The sequence below is a fragment of the Suillus bovinus genome (assembly GCF_016758785.1).
Source record: "Suillus bovinus strain UH-Sbo-P2 chromosome Unknown EDB93scaffold_12, whole genome shotgun sequence".
In the NCBI taxonomy this organism is placed as follows: Eukaryota; Fungi; Basidiomycota; class Agaricomycetes; order Boletales; family Suillaceae; genus Suillus; species Suillus bovinus.
The window spans coordinates 61,574-79,447 of NW_024542068.1; the positions used below are offsets into that span (position 1 = coordinate 61,574).

At 48.6% G+C, this 17,874-nt stretch overlaps 6 protein-coding genes and 1 non-coding gene across 7 annotated transcripts; 3 read left to right on the forward strand and 4 right to left on the reverse strand.

The window, feature by feature from the left end:
* Nucleotides 1-220: 220 nt before the first annotated feature.
* On the reverse strand, nt 221-1,001 carry EDB93DRAFT_124761 (uncharacterized protein). The gene is made up of 3 exons (XM_041452611.1): nt 719-1,001; nt 605-666; nt 221-550 (listed from the first exon to the last, which is right to left on the reverse strand). The coding sequence occupies exons 1-3, from the start codon at nt 870-872 to the stop codon at nt 233-235; spliced, it is 534 nt and encodes a 177-aa protein (XP_041310084.1). The 5' UTR covers nt 873-1,001; the 3' UTR covers nt 221-232.
* A 384-nt stretch (nt 1,002-1,385) lies between these two features.
* Nucleotides 1,386-7,197, forward strand: EDB93DRAFT_1266036 (RIM15, signal transduction response regulator; the record flags this gene model as incomplete). Its single annotated transcript, XM_041454252.1, has 7 exons — nt 1,386-2,932; nt 2,988-3,460; nt 3,511-5,041; nt 5,093-5,606; nt 5,662-6,814; nt 6,863-6,901; nt 6,959-7,197. The coding sequence occupies 7 exons, from the start codon at nt 1,386-1,388 to the stop codon at nt 7,195-7,197; spliced, it is 5,496 nt and encodes a 1,831-aa protein (XP_041310085.1).
* A 1,953-nt stretch (nt 7,198-9,150) lies between these two features.
* EDB93DRAFT_1080858 (uncharacterized protein) lies at nt 9,151-10,194 on the forward strand (the record flags this gene model as incomplete). Its single annotated transcript, XM_041445578.1, has 3 exons — nt 9,151-9,340; nt 9,393-9,631; nt 9,679-10,194. The coding sequence occupies 3 exons, from the start codon at nt 9,151-9,153 to the stop codon at nt 10,192-10,194; spliced, it is 945 nt and encodes a 314-aa protein (XP_041310086.1).
* Nucleotides 10,195-10,550: 356 nt separating this feature from the next.
* Nucleotides 10,551-11,616, forward strand: EDB93DRAFT_1080784 (Tho complex subunit 7-domain-containing protein; the record flags this gene model as incomplete). Its single annotated transcript, XM_041445572.1, has 3 exons — nt 10,551-10,827; nt 10,881-11,025; nt 11,073-11,616. The coding sequence occupies 3 exons, from the start codon at nt 10,551-10,553 to the stop codon at nt 11,614-11,616; spliced, it is 966 nt and encodes a 321-aa protein (XP_041310087.1).
* Nucleotides 11,617-11,639: 23 nt separating this feature from the next.
* Nucleotides 11,640-12,905, reverse strand: EDB93DRAFT_1080597 (Metallo-hydrolase oxidoreductase; the record flags this gene model as incomplete). Its single annotated transcript, XM_041445549.1, has 3 exons — nt 11,640-12,476; nt 12,526-12,638; nt 12,689-12,905. 3 exons carry the CDS (start codon nt 12,903-12,905, stop codon nt 11,640-11,642), a joined length of 1,167 nt encoding a protein of 388 aa, XP_041310088.1.
* A 79-nt stretch (nt 12,906-12,984) lies between these two features.
* EDB93DRAFT_t44 lies at nt 12,985-13,067 on the reverse strand. Its single transcript has one exon. It is a non-coding gene; the product is annotated as a tRNA-His (tRNA).
* Nucleotides 13,068-13,157: 90 nt separating this feature from the next.
* Nucleotides 13,158-17,818, reverse strand: EDB93DRAFT_1130428 (uncharacterized protein). The gene is made up of 14 exons (XM_041448922.1): nt 17,608-17,818; nt 17,454-17,560; nt 16,938-17,369; nt 16,299-16,884; nt 15,938-16,248; nt 15,679-15,883; nt 15,019-15,627; nt 14,360-14,967; nt 14,153-14,308; nt 13,836-14,093; nt 13,672-13,785; nt 13,494-13,621; nt 13,394-13,438; nt 13,158-13,337 (listed from the first exon to the last, which is right to left on the reverse strand). Exons 1-14 carry the CDS (start codon nt 17,756-17,758, stop codon nt 13,298-13,300), a joined length of 3,750 nt encoding a protein of 1,249 aa, XP_041310089.1. The 5' UTR covers nt 17,759-17,818; the 3' UTR covers nt 13,158-13,297.
* Between the last annotated feature and the right edge of the window lie 56 nt (nt 17,819-17,874).

Below are 17,874 nucleotides of genomic sequence, written 5' to 3' on the forward strand. Positions count from 1 at the left end.
GGGCAGGGCCATCCTACCACCGCAAGCAAAAATGGAGAGCGAAAGATCAGCCGACACAAGACTGTGGGGCCGCATCTGCCGAGCAGGAACAAGACAGCTAAGAAGGAAATTGATTTGTCGCTCAGCCGGACGGTTCCACAAATTGATTAAGGTAACAGGGAGACGAAAAAGTGTTTGTAGATCAACTAGAGTAGATGCGGATAAATAGGCGAGAGTGGAGTAATGATCAATGTTAATTCCAAGGAAGCCTTGTACTACTGAGCACAGGTATGACGCCCATCATCTTCGCTCGTCGAATGGCTTTGCCTAACTTGCGCTGGGTTTTCGTGGTGAGACCAGTTTCAGCGCGGTGCTTAATTTTTCCCATTTCGGTGACGAAAGTGCTCATGAGGACATCATTAGAAGCCTCTTGTAGAGGATCGATGCCCAGGCGATAAAAGACGTCCTGTTGCTTCGCTTGTTTTTTTCCAGGACCAATGAGAGGTCGTTTCGAGTATGGCGAAGGGCCTTTGAACCGATGGTCATGCGAGAAGTAATGAGGTCTTATGAACTGCAATTTGTATGAGGGCTATAAAACACGGAACGAATATTTTCAATGACAAACCAGTTTATGGTCGAACCTTCTGCGTACGCCCTGCTGCATCCATGGTACATTTGGGTTGCTTGCTAAATAAATTTGATATATGATAGTGCTGATAACCTTGAAATTGTAACTGACCTGGAGATGGGCTTGCCTCCGAGAGCTCATCGAGGATGGTGGTCAAATGTATCTGGTCATTCTGTAATGGGGAATGAAGGTATCTAGATACAGGAGGAATGCGGGCCCTGGAATGCGGACACTGTTGGGAGAAGGCGCGAAAAAGCGATAGCATGGTGATGTGGTGGAAAGGAATGTAATTCCGAGTTGATGGGTTTAATTCTCACGGGGTCGGAGATTGCCTATAGATTGGTGTGAGACCCCCGGTCACCGATAATAATATCAATATATTATTAAATCAAACTATCAAGTTCCGTAGCTAGAGAATGATTTGAGGATTGGGCGTAGTCCGTTTAAAAAGCGAAATTATAATAGTGTGTATTGATAGTGGAATTTGTAGTTTAACGAATTGTCGTGAAGAATCTGTCTTAAACTGTTTCTAGCTATAGACTGAGGCTGAGCTTGGTTTCAAAACGATCCCGCTCCTGATCTCTCCCTTCACCTCCTTTTCACACTTTCAGAATCATAATTCCTGCAAGTCTTCCTCATGTTAACTTGACCTTTAATTACCATCATCATCTCTCTCCCAAGTCAGTTTAAATACTTCTCCCTTCAAAGTCTGACGCTTACAGCCTCCTAGCGGCATCCTATTTCAAGCACCTGGTCTGGCATTGTCTGACAGGCATACATGTCTGATTTTGCCAGTTTTCATCGTCGTCAACCCCCAAGTCCCCTCGTATTCGCTCCAGAGTCAGTGCTACCACAGCCTATTTCTCAGTCAAACAGTAGCACCTCCTATGGTTCAGGTTCAAATACTGTCTCCATGCCTTTCGTTCGACGACATGTCACTCGTCGTCTCAAGACTGCAAAGGCAGATTGTGACAAGGAGCTACGTCGTGTGATAAACAATATCACCGCCTTCTTTGAAGAGAGACTCCGCGATGGTGACCAAGAACGCGACATCGATCGGGACTATAGGGATCGGGACAGGGACTTCGACCGTGACTCTCAGTACGGTGACGCAGAGCCTCTTCGTGAGGCCTTCATATACCACTCTTCGGATCCTCGGCCTGCTTCACAGGCTGATACTTATTCTGACAGCGGCCATGAACTTGAACAAGAAAGAAGTCATAGTCGGCAACGTGCGTTACCAGAGGACGACAGTACAAAGGTTCCCTCTCTGACTCATCGGGTCTCATCGCCCGGTCTTCTTGTAGCATCAAATTCTTCTCTCAGTCCCTCCTTACGAAGGCATAGCAATTCGACATGGGAAAAACAATCTGGGGCTTCCAGTAACCATGTCCCTAGCCCCATTGTTGCGTCTGCCACGCTGGCAGATGTTGTCAACCCTCGCAAGCAGTCCAATACGATGCCTCCCACGACATGGCCTCCTCAGAGTATATCTTCCCGTAGGCTTTCACGCAGCGTTCACATTCCCATCCGTCCAGTTAAATCCGGGCAGAGTTCTCGCTCAACCTCCCGGTCTAGGTCCCCACTTCCGCCGGCCGCAACACACAATAGCTTTTCCGAGGCCATTCCTCCGCCTTCTTCCATCAATCGTCGCTCTTCCCGCATAATACTGGATGATCCTATTGATCCCATTATGACTGCGCTTTACGACCTCATTGGCGTAGCAACAGATGTCACCGATATGTCAACAGCCTCACTCACAGCCCAGCCTAAAGTTTGTGAGTCACTCGTTCAACGGGTACAGACTATTGGTAAGGCGTGGGATGAGCATCCAGACTGGCATGGGCGGAACTGGTATGTGCAAGTTCTACTTGCCGTTGCTAGTCTCAGCCGTGTAGTCGAATGGTGGGAGGCCGAAAAGCAATTCTGGAATTTCGATGATAATGAGGACGAACAAGACGAACCCCTCATGTTCGTCCTGAAGCCACCTGACGAGCATCCTCCAGCGCCTACACCCACTGTCCGCAGTCGCCAGGAGGAGCTACGTCTTACGGCCGATGATGAAAGTCGACTTCGGTTGTCAAGGCCGATGAGCCAGGGAAGGCGGTCCAGAGATGATGTTCCAAAAGATCTTTCATTCTCATCTGTTTCGCCGGAACAGCCGGCAAGAAAAGCCGTTGAACACAATGAGTCTGCACGGGTACTGGCGACCGAAAGATTACGTCTGCAAGCTGAGACTGCACAGAACCAAAACATTGTGATGGAGCTAAGTTTAGACGGCGACCACTTCATTTGGGTCAATTATGCATGGAGAGTTGTTGTCGGGTAAGGAACTTGTTTCTGGCGATGCTCGGCTTGACTGACGTATCATGGCGCTTAGGACGGAGCCATCGGAACTTGCGGGAACTAGAATTTCACATCTTCTCGCCCCTGCAGATTGTTCCGTTTTTCGGGATGCTACTTATCAACTACAACAGGATGATTCGCATACTGTAGAGGTGCGCTTTGGACTTCAAGTCGAGCCAGAGGGCGACCATGATGCATCAATATCTGGCGTTCTTTATCAACAAATGGAGGGCAAAGGCATGCTCATGATCGACCGTGAGGATGCACAACCGTCTCACACGATGTGGGTTGTCAAGCCAGTAGGTCCCCCACGATGGGATTATCCTTCGCCCTCCATTGTCCTGGAATCCGGTGACGTTGAAGATGAACCCATTATTGAGGAGCCTTTGAAAGAAGTGCTTGGCCGACCGCTCAGGACTCGAACCACCGACGCCCTTTCCCTTCACGCAGCCGATTTCTACGGAGCCCATATTGTGTCGGATATGCGAGTGTCAAATCCCACAAGTGGTACTTTGAGAAGCATAGCGAGACTTGCGTCGAAGTGCACCGGCTTGAAGCTGAGATTGTCGAATGCAACGAGTCTATTGGCGAGCTCAAGAACACGATCCGAGATATTATGGCCACCATGGATACCCCTTCCTCAACTTCGCCCCCCGAATACAGAGGTGTCCCCATTTTCACGCACTCAAGTTCGCCAAGCATCCCTAGTCCCTTGCAGTTATTCCGGCGGGATTATATGCAGAGGTTGAGCATGAAGAAGGCACAGCGCAGGCTGTTGGAATCGCTAGACGAGATTCTCCTGGTTGCTTCTGAGATTTCTATGCCTTCTCTTAAGGAGGAGGAGTCGAAGGAGCCAATCGAGCGTCAGCGGTTGCTTTCGCCAGGATCGGAGCGGAAGATGTCCCAGATACGTACATGGTGTCGGCCGTCTGTTGAGGATGCTGCTCTCTCTCAGCTTGCTGAAGACGTAGAGCGTATCATGAGGCAGAAGGTCGATAATGTTGTTCGGATGCAGAATACCATCAAGTACTCCGAGAAGATCTGGCACGAGTGGGAGGAGAAAGTTACCGAGAGTCTAGCGATTGTTGAGGCGGGTGAGAGTAGCGACAGTGAAGATGAGGGCGAATATCATGATGGAATTGAACCATCGATTCTATCTATTCCCGAAGACGCAGAGGCACCGGTCGACGACGATCGTGCCACCAACCAATCCGAAGAGCTTCTGTCATCCGAGCCTACTCCCATGGCTTCTGCGTCTCCTGTATTGATCGCTACCCCAGATGCTAGTCGCGCCTCCGTTTCTGCTCCTGTACCTCAGTTTGCTTCCCCAGTGTGGCAAATCATCAACAAGATGCCCACAAGGTCATCCACGCCATCATCGATATCATCACCTCTTGCTTTAGCCGCCCCAATCACGGCATCACCATCTCCAGACGATCAGCCTCCATACATGGACCTCAATGACACTCAACCAGAGAATGCTACCGTTAGAACACGACGATCGGCCAGCAACCTTCTGGAACCGCGGCTTTTGGTTACCCCGCCTATGTCACCCAGTATATCCCCTCGAGATGCTCCTACTGCTACACGACGCGGACATCGCCGTCATTCTACGGTGAATCCGACATTTAGTCCTTCAGTGTCAAACGTCCCTCTATCTCCTCGTCAATCATCTACAGCTCCTTTATCAAGATCGACTCCGACTTCTATCAAAGACTTTGACATCATCAAGCCTATCAGCAAAGGCGCTTTTGGATCTGTCTTCCTTGCGAAGAAGAAGGCGACTGGAGACTATTACGCTATCAAAGTTCTGAAAAAGGCCGACATGATTGCGAAGAACCAGATCACGAATGTCAAGGCGGAGCGCATGATTCTTATGAAGCAGGCTGAGTCCCCGTTCGTCGCCAAATTGTACTTCACATTCCAGAGCAAGGAAAACTTGTATCTGGTTATGGAGTATTTGAATGGTGGTGATTGTGCCGCTCTCATCAAGTCCTTGGGCTCACTTCCCGAAGAGTGGACGAAGCAATATATTGCTGAGGTTGTATTGGGACTTGAGTATCTCCACCAGCGTGGCGTTGTTCACCGGTAACTTCTACAACATATGCAGAGGGCGCATACTTATCATCATTTTCGCAGTGATTTGAAGCCTGATAATCTTCTTATCGACCAGCACGGTCACCTGAAGCTCACTGATTTCGGTTTGAGTAGGATTGGTCTCCTTGGTCGTCAAACGCGCGAACCCATGGGTATGGGTATGCGACATCGCACAAGATATGATTCGCGTTCGCGACCGCCTTCAATTGACTCTGGCTTTCTTTCATCGCCCTTACTTTCAACCGAAATGATTGGTGGAGGTTCGTATTTTAGCCAAGGAACACATCCGGTACCACGACAGGGAATTTCGCCTTATCAGCTTTCCACAGATGACGCAAGCGAATCAGGTTCCGAATCTATATACAATCATCATTCACGCCGAAGCAGGGCTGGTGAAAGTCCTCTGCAATCATTTGCCACGGAACTGACCACTGACTTACGCTCATACTCGGGCGGTCATACTCCCCCGGGGGAGCAGAAGTTTGTTGGTACGCCAGATTACCTTGCTCCAGAAACCATTCTTGGTCTTCGTGGAGATGATGCTGCAGTGGACTGGGTTGGTGCCTTATTGCCTTGTGCGTTTCCACGTTGCTGAACTGTCTACCGCATAGTGGGCTCTCGGTGTCATAACTTACGAATTTTTATACGGCATTCCCCCTTTCCATGCGGAGACGCCAGAGAAAGTTTTCGAGAATATCTTGTCTGGACACGTCGAGTGGCACGAAGACTGGGTGGAGTTCTCCGATGAGGCTCGTGACTTTATGCAACGGCTGATGTGCATAGACCCATCCGCTCGTCTCGGGGCTGGTGGCGCAGATGAAATTAAGGGGCATCCCTTCTTTGAAGGCATAGAGTGGGACAAAGTGACGTCTGCAGAGGCGGCATTCATTCCTCAAGTTTCTGATCCTGAATCAACCGATTACTTCGATCCGCGTGGGGCTATACCTCAGTTATTCCACGAGGAGGATATCGCTATCTCGAACCCTATGGATAGCCCGTCGCTCACACTGCCTCCCCCAGCACAGCCTATACCAATGCTGGGCAGTCGCGATGCAGCTCCGTCACCTGCTAGTGACGATTTTGGGTCGTTCAGTTTCAAGAACTTACCGGTCTTAAAACAAGCGAATGACGATGTTATTCGCAAATTGAAGACCGACCAACTGGCCCCGATGACGCATGCCTTATCCGACCCGGTAGGCTCGCATAGCAGGAGGAAGAGCACCTCACAGAGATTCAGGAAGCCGCCCAGTGTAGTGACAGCTCTAGATCAAAAGTCGTTTTCTCAGGGTCCTCCTTCACCATCAACGTCCACTTCATCTATAGCTTCATCTCCTTCACGAGCAAGTATACCTCCTTCGACACCTGGAAGCAGTAATGGCAGTCACGCGCGCAAGCCGTCTGAATTTGGAGCATTAGAACGTTTCAAATTCAATCATCTGGACGGTGTGGAGCGGAGGAACACGATGCCAAGCCGTTTGCGCAAGGCGTCTGTTTCTAGTAGTGTTGGCGAAGGTTCTGGCTCTGACCACTGGCCCTCGTCGGCGGGGCAAAGTTCGAGTCAGTTCGACACACCTCCTTCATCCGTTCATTCGATCGACTTGAAGAAAGGGCCCGATCCCACTGACCGTGCGGTGACTTGTCTGCTCGCCGAGGATAACCCAATAACTGCCAAAATACTCGAGACGCTTCTCATCCGTCTTGGTTGCCGCGTCGTCGTGGTTGCGGATGGGTCAGAGGCCATGAGCGTTGCCATGGGTGATATCAGTAAGTACTCTTGGCGCCTGCGTCATCTTATGATCTAATGTCTCATAGAATTTGACTGTATCCTCATGGATTTACATATGCCAGTCGGTACGTGATGCGCTCAGTCTATTGTGCCTGATTCCTGACGTTTGTTGCAACTTTCAGTTGATGGTGAGGGTGCTGCTCGATACATCAAGACAACCAATGGCAGGAATTCCAACACACCTATGGTTGCTGTTAGCGCCTACAGTGCTGCAGATACGAACGACAGCAGCTTATTTACTGCCTCACTCACTAAACCCGTGCAGAGGGCTGATCTTCTAGCCGTCATGCGGAGACTTGGATTCAAGACTTCGGCCGTACAAGGCCTTTCTGCAAAAGTAACTGCATCTCGTGTATCATAACCCTTTACGCTCTCGCGTTTCGCGTTGCATCGGTCTCCGTGTCGTTTCGTTGTCTTTTTACTGCAATCACTCCGTGCCACCTATGCATATTCTTTGTCTTTGACTCTACACAAGCACTTACCCAGCATACATATACATGTTTACACTATTCATTTGTCCCTTTGCATTTTGTACGTTAGAATGTGTTAAAGTACTGCCTCGGCTTGTATATCTGGATTTTGTTCTGGATTGATCTTGCTGTCCAGGAATCACTCGCAGTCGAGTCTAGACCGATAAAAGGCACATTCGACTAGTAACGCACAGGGTTTTGAGCTTGAGCGTTTATAGGGGACCGCGCCCAATATGTCCAAAGATGTGAGTCCTGAGCCTGAGTTCGAGCGCGCTCAATGACTTTTCCGCGTGTTCTCTCACACCCTTCCGTCTGCCATCTAGATTCTTCGTTCTGACCTTCCAGGTTGATTCCTCTTCGTAGCAGTTGTTCTGCAGAAGCCCTTTTAGGCTGCCACAATAAATTTGGCTGGCTGATACTCGGATCAGTACAGCTATCAGTGGCTGACTCGGAAACCTGTACACAGCTAAAACTCTACGAGTGAAGGGGTTTGAGATGCATTACAATCAACAGTGTGAGCGATTGAAGTTTTATTAAATATCCCAGCGTTAATGAGCATGATAATGGCAGCACCATGGACTCCTCATCACTCCTCGTCCATCAGTTTGTCCACTACTAGTAATGGACGAGTGGCTCCACCTCGAACCCGCCACTCAACATTACCAGGTCTACCGTTTCAACCCCAACCCCCCTTTACCGATTCTAGTATCCCGACGAGATATAATATTCCAGCGAGTTTGACCCCCGGCGGCCGACGGCCTTCCTGCGGTGACGCCAGTCTTCAGCAACAACAAGCTGCACTTCTATATAATTCTCCCACCTCATTTCTTGCATCCCCACCACATACATCGTTCTATGGTGATTACTTCTATCCTAGGCAGCATCCCTCCTCAACATCACCTCCCGTACCCCAGAAACCGATAGGAATTACGGCACCTCTTGTCCATACCATTCCACGACCACCCCTTCCTCCGAAACCACCACTGGCAGTTAATGCTTGCTCACAGCGCAATCCGCTCTATCCTCAGTCCATTCCTGGTCCTGTTGCAGGGCCATCTAGCCGACCGATGCCCGACGAAGAATCCCCCACCGATGACAAAGATATCGCACTAGCGCTAGCGTTATCCGAATCAGAGGCCCGTCAGCGAGAGGATGACATTCTCGCTCAGGAGGAAGCAGATTTGATGAAGGCGTTAGAAGAATCGCGTACCTTCGCCCACAGTTACAGCAGGAGTGTGTCTGATAACTTCTTTGACGGACATCAGGATTCTTCGGGTGGACCCTCGACGTCTTTCATGCCTTCTCCCCTGGAAAACGTCCTCCTCAGCCCCCAGAAATATCAACAATTTTCAGAAAACAAAAGCTTTCTACACATGATTACACCTTCCACATCTGAGAGTTCCTGCGACGAAGAAAAACACATCTATCGATCAGGCAAAGAAGGTCAAGAATCAACTCAATCCGTAACTGATGCTACTATCTCAAGTCGAGAAAACCTTACTCTAACTCCACCATCGCATAACAATGGTGTCTCCAGCGTTTTGAAACTAAATGATTTATCGATGAACCCTGGCGATGGTACTGCTGTAACATCTACCATGTCTTCTCCACCCATCGAGTTCCGTCGGTCAAGCTCGAGTGATCACATTCGTCCCTTGCCGGGTCCAAATCCTGTATCTTCATATTCGACATCGTCACAGCAGAATCTGAGTGTGGCGGAACCTCTTCCACCACCACCCAAACCACCACTTCCACGCAAGCCGTCTGTCGCAAACTCCGATAGTAGTTCGTTGAGTGGTTGTTCTTCATCAAGCGAACACATCGCCTCGCTCTTCACCCCTGCAATGTCGGCCCAAACCGCATCAACGAGTCCCTCTCTTTCCTTCAACTTGCCATCTCACACAGATATATTGGATTCAGTTGATGAAGACGTTCAGGAGGAAGAGGATGATGAAGGGACTGATTCTGCTGTTCGACCCGCGCCAATACTGACGGCCAACCAATATGTTGAAGCAGATATGCTGATGGGCGTCTGTAAGTATCGTTTCGTCGTCCACTCTTCTTGACTCATTTAAAATGTTTGCAGCAATGGGCTTCAAACCACCATCAATCTCCACGATATTGTCACCTATGGGAGAGGCCATGCCCAATATTATAACATTACCATACGGGAAGGCACCGATATTTCACATTCAGTCGCCCTCCTGGCATCACCTGTTGAAGCTAATGGCGCGATTAAGTGGGACTCGCGTCGAACCAACCCTGGAAGCTCTTACCGTTGCAAAGGATGAGCTCAAGTTGAGAATTGTAATCCAGTTTGTCAAGGTAAGGACAGCTATCTAGCTGAGTACCAAAGCTGACTGGCACTGCAGATTCATCACTCTGCTTCGGAATGGCGAACGGTCATCTATCTGACAACTGATATGCCAGTACCTCAATCTGTCACAAACTCGCATAAGTACACCAATGGCGATGTAACCGTACTTCCTTACTCCTATACCTTGTCACCACTCCCGCAGCTCCTCCGTGATGGGGCTGACTCGCCAATGGCAAAATACTATGTAGTTCCCGCGACGAATTCCACACCATACCCTACACTTCCAATCAACTTTCCAAACCTCGCAATGTACTTGCAATCAGCTGTCCAGGCTTCCAGGAAAGCGGCTTACGATAGTTCCAGTGGCCTCCGGAGGCTCGCTCTTAATATTGATTCTTGCTATCCCAGAGACAATGAGAGGCCGATCAGTGCAGACTTCTCTGACACCTCTCGAAGTCTGGGTGGGATGTTTAAACGCGTTATCAACCGCGGAAAACCTCCAAGAGGACGGGGAGGTAACGAAGAAATTTATGATCTAGTCACGCCGTTTGTGCCAGATGAGTGGGGTTAACTTATTTATGCTCAGACGATGTTCTGCATTTGCGCATTTTTTGGTATTTTCGAATACAATACAATTGTCACATCATGTCTGCATCGCCCAACGTTCAAGGAATAGTTGTCTTGTCCTATATATAGTTTACAATTTTGATGTAACCTGACGGAATTTCATCTGCTTTCAATCCACGTTCCTTTGAATTCAAGTCTCAGATCTCACACCTCGACTCCTGTGTGTTAGAGTATTACAGTCATCGTTCATGGCAGTCCCAGAATCAAGCTCACATTCTGAGCCAGATTTATCACAACCAGTTCCACCACTCACTGCTGAAGAAGAAGGCATGGATCAATTATACTAAAAGCTGGATTCCTATGTTGACAAACGCGCTTTTAACAGATGCTATCATACATACGCGTATTACGAACGACGAACGACCGCTTCGGCGGGTGGTCAAGAAGTTTCACAACTACGCCTCCTTAGTACACCATCTCCTTGTGCCACCTAGTGCTTCTGGAACAGTCGAGGATGCACGGGAGGCATTCTTAATCGAGCTGTCATCCTTTGAACTAGCTCTTAAAAAGAGCATGATGGTATGCGAAGCTGAGCGGAGGCAAGTGGAGGAATATCAACGGGAACGGGAGAAGATTGGTGAGTGCATCGAGTCTTGCATGGAAGTGGACGTCTGAGGAATGAATACGCAGAGAAGGAACATGACGCTCTCCGTAGTCAAATCGAGGAGCTGAAAGTCGCGCTGGAGCATGCACACATGGAACGCAAGCGAAAGGTCGAGTACGACACGATTGCCGAGAAGATCAACACTCTTCCAAGTCGCGAGGAGCTTGAGCAGTGGGTCATGTTCAAAATACTTTGGTATCTTTCTTATCAGTGTTCAGGGCGATACAGTCGCTTGAAAATGACATGGCTACTATTAACGTGGAACACGAGACTCAAGACCGAATTATAAGGGGCCAGAAAACTGCTTTAGACAGTATCGTCATGGACTTGGGCTCTCTTCGCCTTATGGGCAAAGACAAAGAATCTGTCACATCAGGTTTAGGGACACCGGCTGCTACGCCAGCTCCAGACGGTACAGAAACCGATGACAACGTGCCTCACATGCGTGATAACTCACAAATAATGGACGAAAGATTGGATGAAGATGAGAAGGAAACGGGCGAGGTGGCTGAGGAGAAGGAGGATGGGGAGGATGACCAGTCTATTGGGACATCGTTCTCATCGAAACTCAACCCTGCTAATGAATTCGCACCCAGTTCGCATACACCATCGTTACTACAACCTCTAGAAGAAGATGACGACATAGAGATGGGAGAGGTTGCAGAGGATCCAAAGGTGAAGGCGAAAAAAGCCCGGGAAGAATTGGAGGAAGGAGAAGCAAGCGATGCGAGCAGCGCATTGTCTGATCCGCCAGATGATTAAATGTACATTGCTACTTACTTATTTCATGCGGATTCTTGCGTTACATCCACGTTAAAACTCATAAAATCCCTCGCACATGTAATTTTCCCGCTATAATGCTCTTCAGCTAAATGTGCAATGCCCTCCATGATCGTCTTCGCCGTTGGATCGACATCGTCGTTCCCCGGGTATCTGGGCGAGAAATGATTAAGCACCAATTGCTTCGCTCCGATCCTTGCCGCGAAAGCACCAGCCATCTGGGGAGTAGAGTGCCCTCTGGCTTTTGTACGTGCCTCGACACTTTCAAATGTGTCTTCGGCCTTGGTATTTGAGTCCAAGGCTGGCAAGTGGGCATTTGTTGCTTCGTGTATCAACAAGTCCGCAGATGAAGCCAATTCCGCTATCGGCGATGGATCATATGTGTCTCCAAGAATGACAAGTTTGCGTCCGGGCCTCTTAAGAGGGCCATGCAACATTGTGCCATCCGAGAGTTCCATGCTCTCTCCCTGTTGGAGACGGCTCATAGCAGACATCGGTGTCTTGGTACGCTTAAGATGTGGTATGTACTTTGCAGGGTCCATTTTACCGGGTATAGGTGCCTCTGTTACAACATAACCAATGCACGGCACAGAGTGTAGGATGGGAGCAGCAGAAACTGAAATAATGGAGTCGCGATACACGTCTGACCAAACACCGTTTGTTTGTGGAATGTTACGGCCGGTTGGAGATTCGGATGCATGAAGATTATGGTCTCCGTCTGGTGGGTCAGAAGGTAACCGCAATTCGTGAACGACGTAAGGCGCGCCAAGGAGGGTATGTGTATGCTTGAGGCCATTACGGACATATGCCCTGGTTCCAAAGGGCCCATAGATTTCGATGGGCTAATGAAAGCGGTCAGTGACAACAAGATAGTGCAGCAAATGTACAGACATCCAATGAGTCCTGGACCATGTGCGTACGAGGATCCTCTACTCCATCAGCTGTTCCTCCGGCACCGTTCAGCATACTTGCCAAGAGGGGCAGCAAACCAAAGATGTGATCCCCTATCAGCCAGTGGAACTTAGTTGACTGGGAAAGCAATGTTGAAATTAACAACCATGAGTATGGGTGATGAAGATCTTTTCAATCTTTCCCATCTTGACTTGGGACCTTTGGATTTGGTGCTGCGTAGCTTCACCACAGTCAAACAACCAGACATCGCTATTCAATCGGAGAGCAAGTGCAGAGTGATTTCTGGTCAGAGACGGTTGCGCGGAAGCAGTACCGAGGAACGTCAAGTTAAGCGATGAAAGTCCTCGTCGTGCCGTCATGATGGCTAGTAGGTCATAAATTAACAGGCGGGAAAAAACATGTTCTAGTGGTCATTGATCTTTTGTTTGTATATAAAAATGTCCCTGGCAGGAATTGAACCTGCGGCGCCACGGTATTGTGAGTTCCACAACGTGGCGATTTAACCACTAATCGACAGGGACTTGTAAAGAGTTCCCATAGTAGCAATTATAAGCCTATGGTACGTTGCAGTGACGCTCTCTAGGTCGTTTCACGCAATATGAGTGACGATATGTCAAATTCATCACATCGGCACACATTTTCAGATTAATATTATACGTTTGCTGGACGAGATGATCAGAATTACATATGTGCGTGCAGAGATGACAACAATATACAAGCAAATGGTAAAATAAATAAGATAGTTCCTGAGTTAAGGGATAAGTCCGTGTGCCCGCAGTAATGCACCCCATCTAGAGTTGAAGTAATGGGTTTATGTCTAGTGTTCCGAATTGAAACGAATACGCACTCTTCTTTTTCAGATTCGGCCTCAGCCAGCCTCCTTTTCAGTTGCCTGTAGGAAACAAAATTCAATCGAGGATCGATAGAACGGAGAACATGACACTTGCGAGTTCTCCTTTCTCAGCATATTCTGCGATTCCTTCGACTCACGAAGATCAGCCGTCATATTGGTCCAAGCTTCGTCATCCGGGAGATGTGCATCGTTATACATAGCATCTAGCTCTTCATTGAACGCCTGGGATATCAATGAGCCCCGAGCATTTGATTATAACGCGCGATACAGACCTCGTACATAATTTCCTTCTCTGCTGTAGCATCTGCAAGAAGACTCTTCACAAGTTCGCATTGACGTTTCGTGTTCTGAAGTTCCACTCGGACTTTCTCCAAGTCAGATAGTTTCTATGCGATAAAGGTGAGTTATGACTTCCAGAGATGTCGTTCCTTCGCACCTCCTTGAAATCAGACACTACTTGCGTAAGGCTCTGGTGCAATGTCTCATGGCTTGACAAAGCAGAAGCCAACAACTTGTCAGCATCAGCAACGGACTCGCTCAACAGGCTGATGTTCGATGTACCCAGTGTTGCAGGTGGTGTAGGCGTAGATAGTTCTGTAACAAAGCTTCGTGGTCGACTAAAAGGTGCACCCTCCTGCTGGCGTTTACTGATTAACTGTCTCATCTCGTCTAGTCGTTGTTGTGCTTCCCTGGTCTAAATCCATAAATATCAGTCGCAGCGTTAAATTTGTGAATAAAAATAGATTCACGCACAATGGGCTGGGGAATGGGCCGCTGTGGGGTCCGAGCAAGTGACTTATCAGGAGAAGAGCATCTCCGTGATTCGTCGAGACTCGTCATGTCATCACTAGCTCGAATCTCTTGTAGGTCCAATTTCATCCGTTTAATGACACGATGTGATGACTCAACCTGTATGTTGCCTATGAAGTAGTTGACAAATTGACGGAATTTTTTACGTACATCATCTTGGGTAGATAGGGAGATTCGCAACAGTTCGTCTGCATGGTCAACTTGGGGAGAATGAGAAGTGTGGGTTACACGCGTGATCCGAATTTGAGGTGAAACTTTGCGTGGAGACACGATCCTCGCCGTGCTTTTTGATAGTGGGGAAATTCTAGTATACGATTTACGGCTTGGAGTATATGTACTAGACCTCGTAGATGGCTTCTTTTTGATCGAGAGAGGCTCTACGCTGCCTGTTGTTGAGCTGGACTGTCTCGGTGTGGAATCCATATTACCAGTCGCAATGAATGGTTGGCGTTTACTGCGTGGTAATGGAGATGGAGCATCATCGTCAATGAAAGATGAATCATCTTGAAAAGAGTCTATGTGGTCTTCCAAGTCAATACGGGCTTCCAACGCAAGCTCATCATCCATGGATGGAAGATCAGGTCCAGTACTTGTCGGACTCTTTGGTGGTAATGGGGATATGCTACGAGGACCAAATCGAGAACGAGGTCGCCCTATCCCTCTTCCTGGAGATGTCGACGTCGGGCGGGGAGTCGTCGATCGCTGACTTGTTGCTGCAGATGCTCGAGACGTGGGTCGTAAAGACCGAGGTGGATCATCTGCAGTGCATCAGTGAGGCTAGCGAAATCAAATGCTACATTTTGCCCTACCTTCATAGATGGTTTCCTCTGCTGGTCTGTCCAACGAAGGCCTCATGGTCTGCTTTCCATGCTGATTCTTGCTGTTGCGTCGTGCGAGTTCTAGACGCAGTGATAAATCTTGGTCAGACGGGTCCTGGCGAACTGGTAATTCTTCCTCTCCATCGCTATAGGATGATATCCCAGAACTATCTCGTGATGGAGAGGTCTTCCGGGACAATGGAGAAGAACGACAAGTGCCCGGTGAACGACTTCTTCTGACCAGTTTTCTGCGCGAACTCGAAGATTTGGTAGCATAGAGAGAATCATCGTCTGCCAGAGAGGTCGGAGCAGTAGCCGTTGAATTGGATCGACGAGAGAACTTGGTCAAACTTCCGTCGCCTGTCGTACTCGTCGTGTGGGTGTAAACAGACGAGCGGCTTGTAGACGACTTTGACCGGCGATGACTATTTATGGAACCACCAAAGAAATCACCCCTGGAAGAACCTGGTATGGCGTTGAATAGATTTCTTGAGATCACGTCCAGGCTAAATATATGTGCCCGAGACCTTGAGCTCGCGGTCGGGGTGGCAGGACGGGAGTCATTGCTAGTTTTGAACTTGAACAGGCCGTATTGATGAACTATACAATTCTCAATCATCACAAAAAGGAAAGAAAGACTTGGACACAGACTTGTTTGAACGATGCGGCCTGGTATCCTTGCAGTCTGAACAATGTCTTCCTCCGATTCATCAGACGGATCGCTGGAGGTAACTGTATATCGCGAAATCTCCCCTGCCATAGGTTGTATTCTAACCACCACATATGGCGGTCCGCTAATCCCGAATGGAATGGGGTCTGCAGTCCCCAGCGTGTCTATATGCATGACGATCTTGGTCTGTACGCGTTCGCAATGTAAATAGGATGGTCGGCGCATAACAATGAAACGCACCTTTTTGGGCTCTTGCAAAAAGGCCGTTCGTTGGTATACATTGAAGTAAGTACGAGCCATAGTAACCCTTCCTCCTCTCGACTCTACTTCACGCTCATCAGCGCACAAGACAACTGATTGTCCCGACTTCGTCCTGTATTTCGCCTGAGCACTCCATAAATTTTCGAGGAACCGGTCCTTCTCATTGGCGGTCCGAGTAGGATCGAGGTTTACTGGCGCAGGAGGGAAGACAACGGAAAAGCAACGGAACGAGCGACCGGACCAACGATCACTTTGGTCTTGAGGCGGATTCTCGATATATACGTGAAAGTCTGAAACAATGACAAAAACTGAAGGTGATAATTAATATATGACAACTCACCAGTACCACCGACGTCAGCAGCGACGATGTCGGGCAACTCAATGACACCCTTGCAACTCAAGCCACTTTTCTTCATCCTCAGTGGCAAGCCGCCAGACTTCGCAAGTTTGTCGACGTCGTCCAAACCAGCCAGTGCACGACCACTTTTCTCGCCATTGCCAGGTCGCTTGACAATCATCAACTTGTCATCAAAAAGAAACAGCGTACAATGCAGCACGTTGAGAGCGAGGCTAGAGACGGAGGTAGATGCAGATGCCGCGCCATCTTGCACAATATCATCGACATCAATGCAATCAATGAATCGTCGTGAAATTGAAATTAGACCAGGAGGAAAACCATCCACTGTTGCGTTAAGGCAATGCATGATTGCTGCTCGCTTGGTTTGTTCGTCTGTTTCTGCAAGAGCGATCTTGCTGGCGATATCATCGGCTTCTATCAATTTGGCGCGTTGTGGATTGCCGGGTGCCATATACTTGATCATAGTGCGAAAGAGTAATGTATATCGTGGAATCCGCTGAACAGGGTCCATAAGTAGCTCGCGCAGACCAACGCGATTCCTGGTATCAGCATTTGAATACTTGATCCGCTAGAAACAAATAGTCTGGTTAGCACCCCAAAAAGAGTCTCATCGACACTTACATCAATATAAGCAGCAAAACCAGACGACTTCTTCATCATCTCGCGTTCAAATATTGATTGGGCTTCCTCTCGCTTGACGTAGTACTGTCTATAGTGCTCAAACCCTCGTAGATCTTTGAAATGTCGTAGGGCGACATCCCCGACACCCCCAACTGTTTCAGGACCGTCATGTGCAACCATCTTCTCGAGATCCAACAGGAACGCCTCGTTAACTGGGAGAAAGTTGTCGATGTTCCCGAATAATGTTTTAGCCTCATACGCAGGCAAGATTGCGGTATTCTTATTGCGGGAGAATTGTCGGAGCGGATCTGCATAGTCGTTCTTCAGTATTTGAAGTCTCTTGACGTAGGACCGTTCGGTATTGACGAGTTCGTTAACCACATCAGATAGAGCCGTCGAATCTGTAAGCGCACGTTTACGCTGCAAACCGTCCTAAGACACGAAGGAGACCACATCTGAGTATGAGCAAGCGAAGCGTCTCGCCTTTGTAGCCAAAGGTTAGCATGCACCACTCACGGGTTGGTGGTGTTCTGAGAATGATGCATCTGTCGCGGAAGGCAGAATGTGGCTATCGTTCTGACTCAACCAGGGATCTCCTAGAGACAGAACCAGGTCTTGGACATCTAAACTAATCAAATTATACTCTTCAGGAGTTATCGGTACTGCTCACCTTCGGGCAACCTCCTGCCACTATCACAACCCTCAACCACAACCCCGCAAGAGAAGACCCGTCTGATCAGAGATGGAGAGGAAGGTTTACGAGGTGTCTCATCCCCGCGTGCTAATGGAATCTGCTTACGAGGAGAGCTGGTTAAATCCATAGATTAAAGATATTCATGAAGAGATGATTAAAAGACACAAGACTCAAGTAAACGAACTTAGCGTTAAGCGAACAATGCGGCGCGTCCACACGTGACGGACTAGGTCTGATCACGTG

Excerpts from the sequence above, each read along its gene's own strand:
- EDB93DRAFT_124761 (XM_041452611.1), bottom strand. The coding sequence starts at position 872 with ATGCTATCGCTTTTTCGCGCCTTCTCCCAACAGTGTCCGCATTCCAGG. Across the intron at positions 667-718 it reads GGAGGCAAGCCCATCTCCAG|CAAGCAACCCAAATGTACCA; the intron begins GTCAGTTACAAT and ends AAATTTATTTAG. Across the intron at positions 551-604 it reads GAAGGTTCGACCATAAACTG|TTCATAAGACCTCATTACTT; the intron begins GTTTGTCATTGA and ends TACAAATTGCAG.
- EDB93DRAFT_1130428 (XM_041448922.1), bottom strand. The coding sequence starts at position 17,758 with ATGGATTTAACCAGCTCTCCTCGTAAGCAGATTCCATTAGCACGCGGG. Across the intron at positions 14,094-14,152 it reads GGCCCATTCCCCAGCCCATT|ACCAGGGAAGCACAACAACG; the intron begins GTGCGTGAATCT and ends TTATGGATTTAG. Across the intron at positions 13,786-13,835 it reads TAGTGTCTGATTTCAAGGAG|AAACTATCTGACTTGGAGAA; the intron begins GTGCGAAGGAAC and ends TTTATCGCATAG.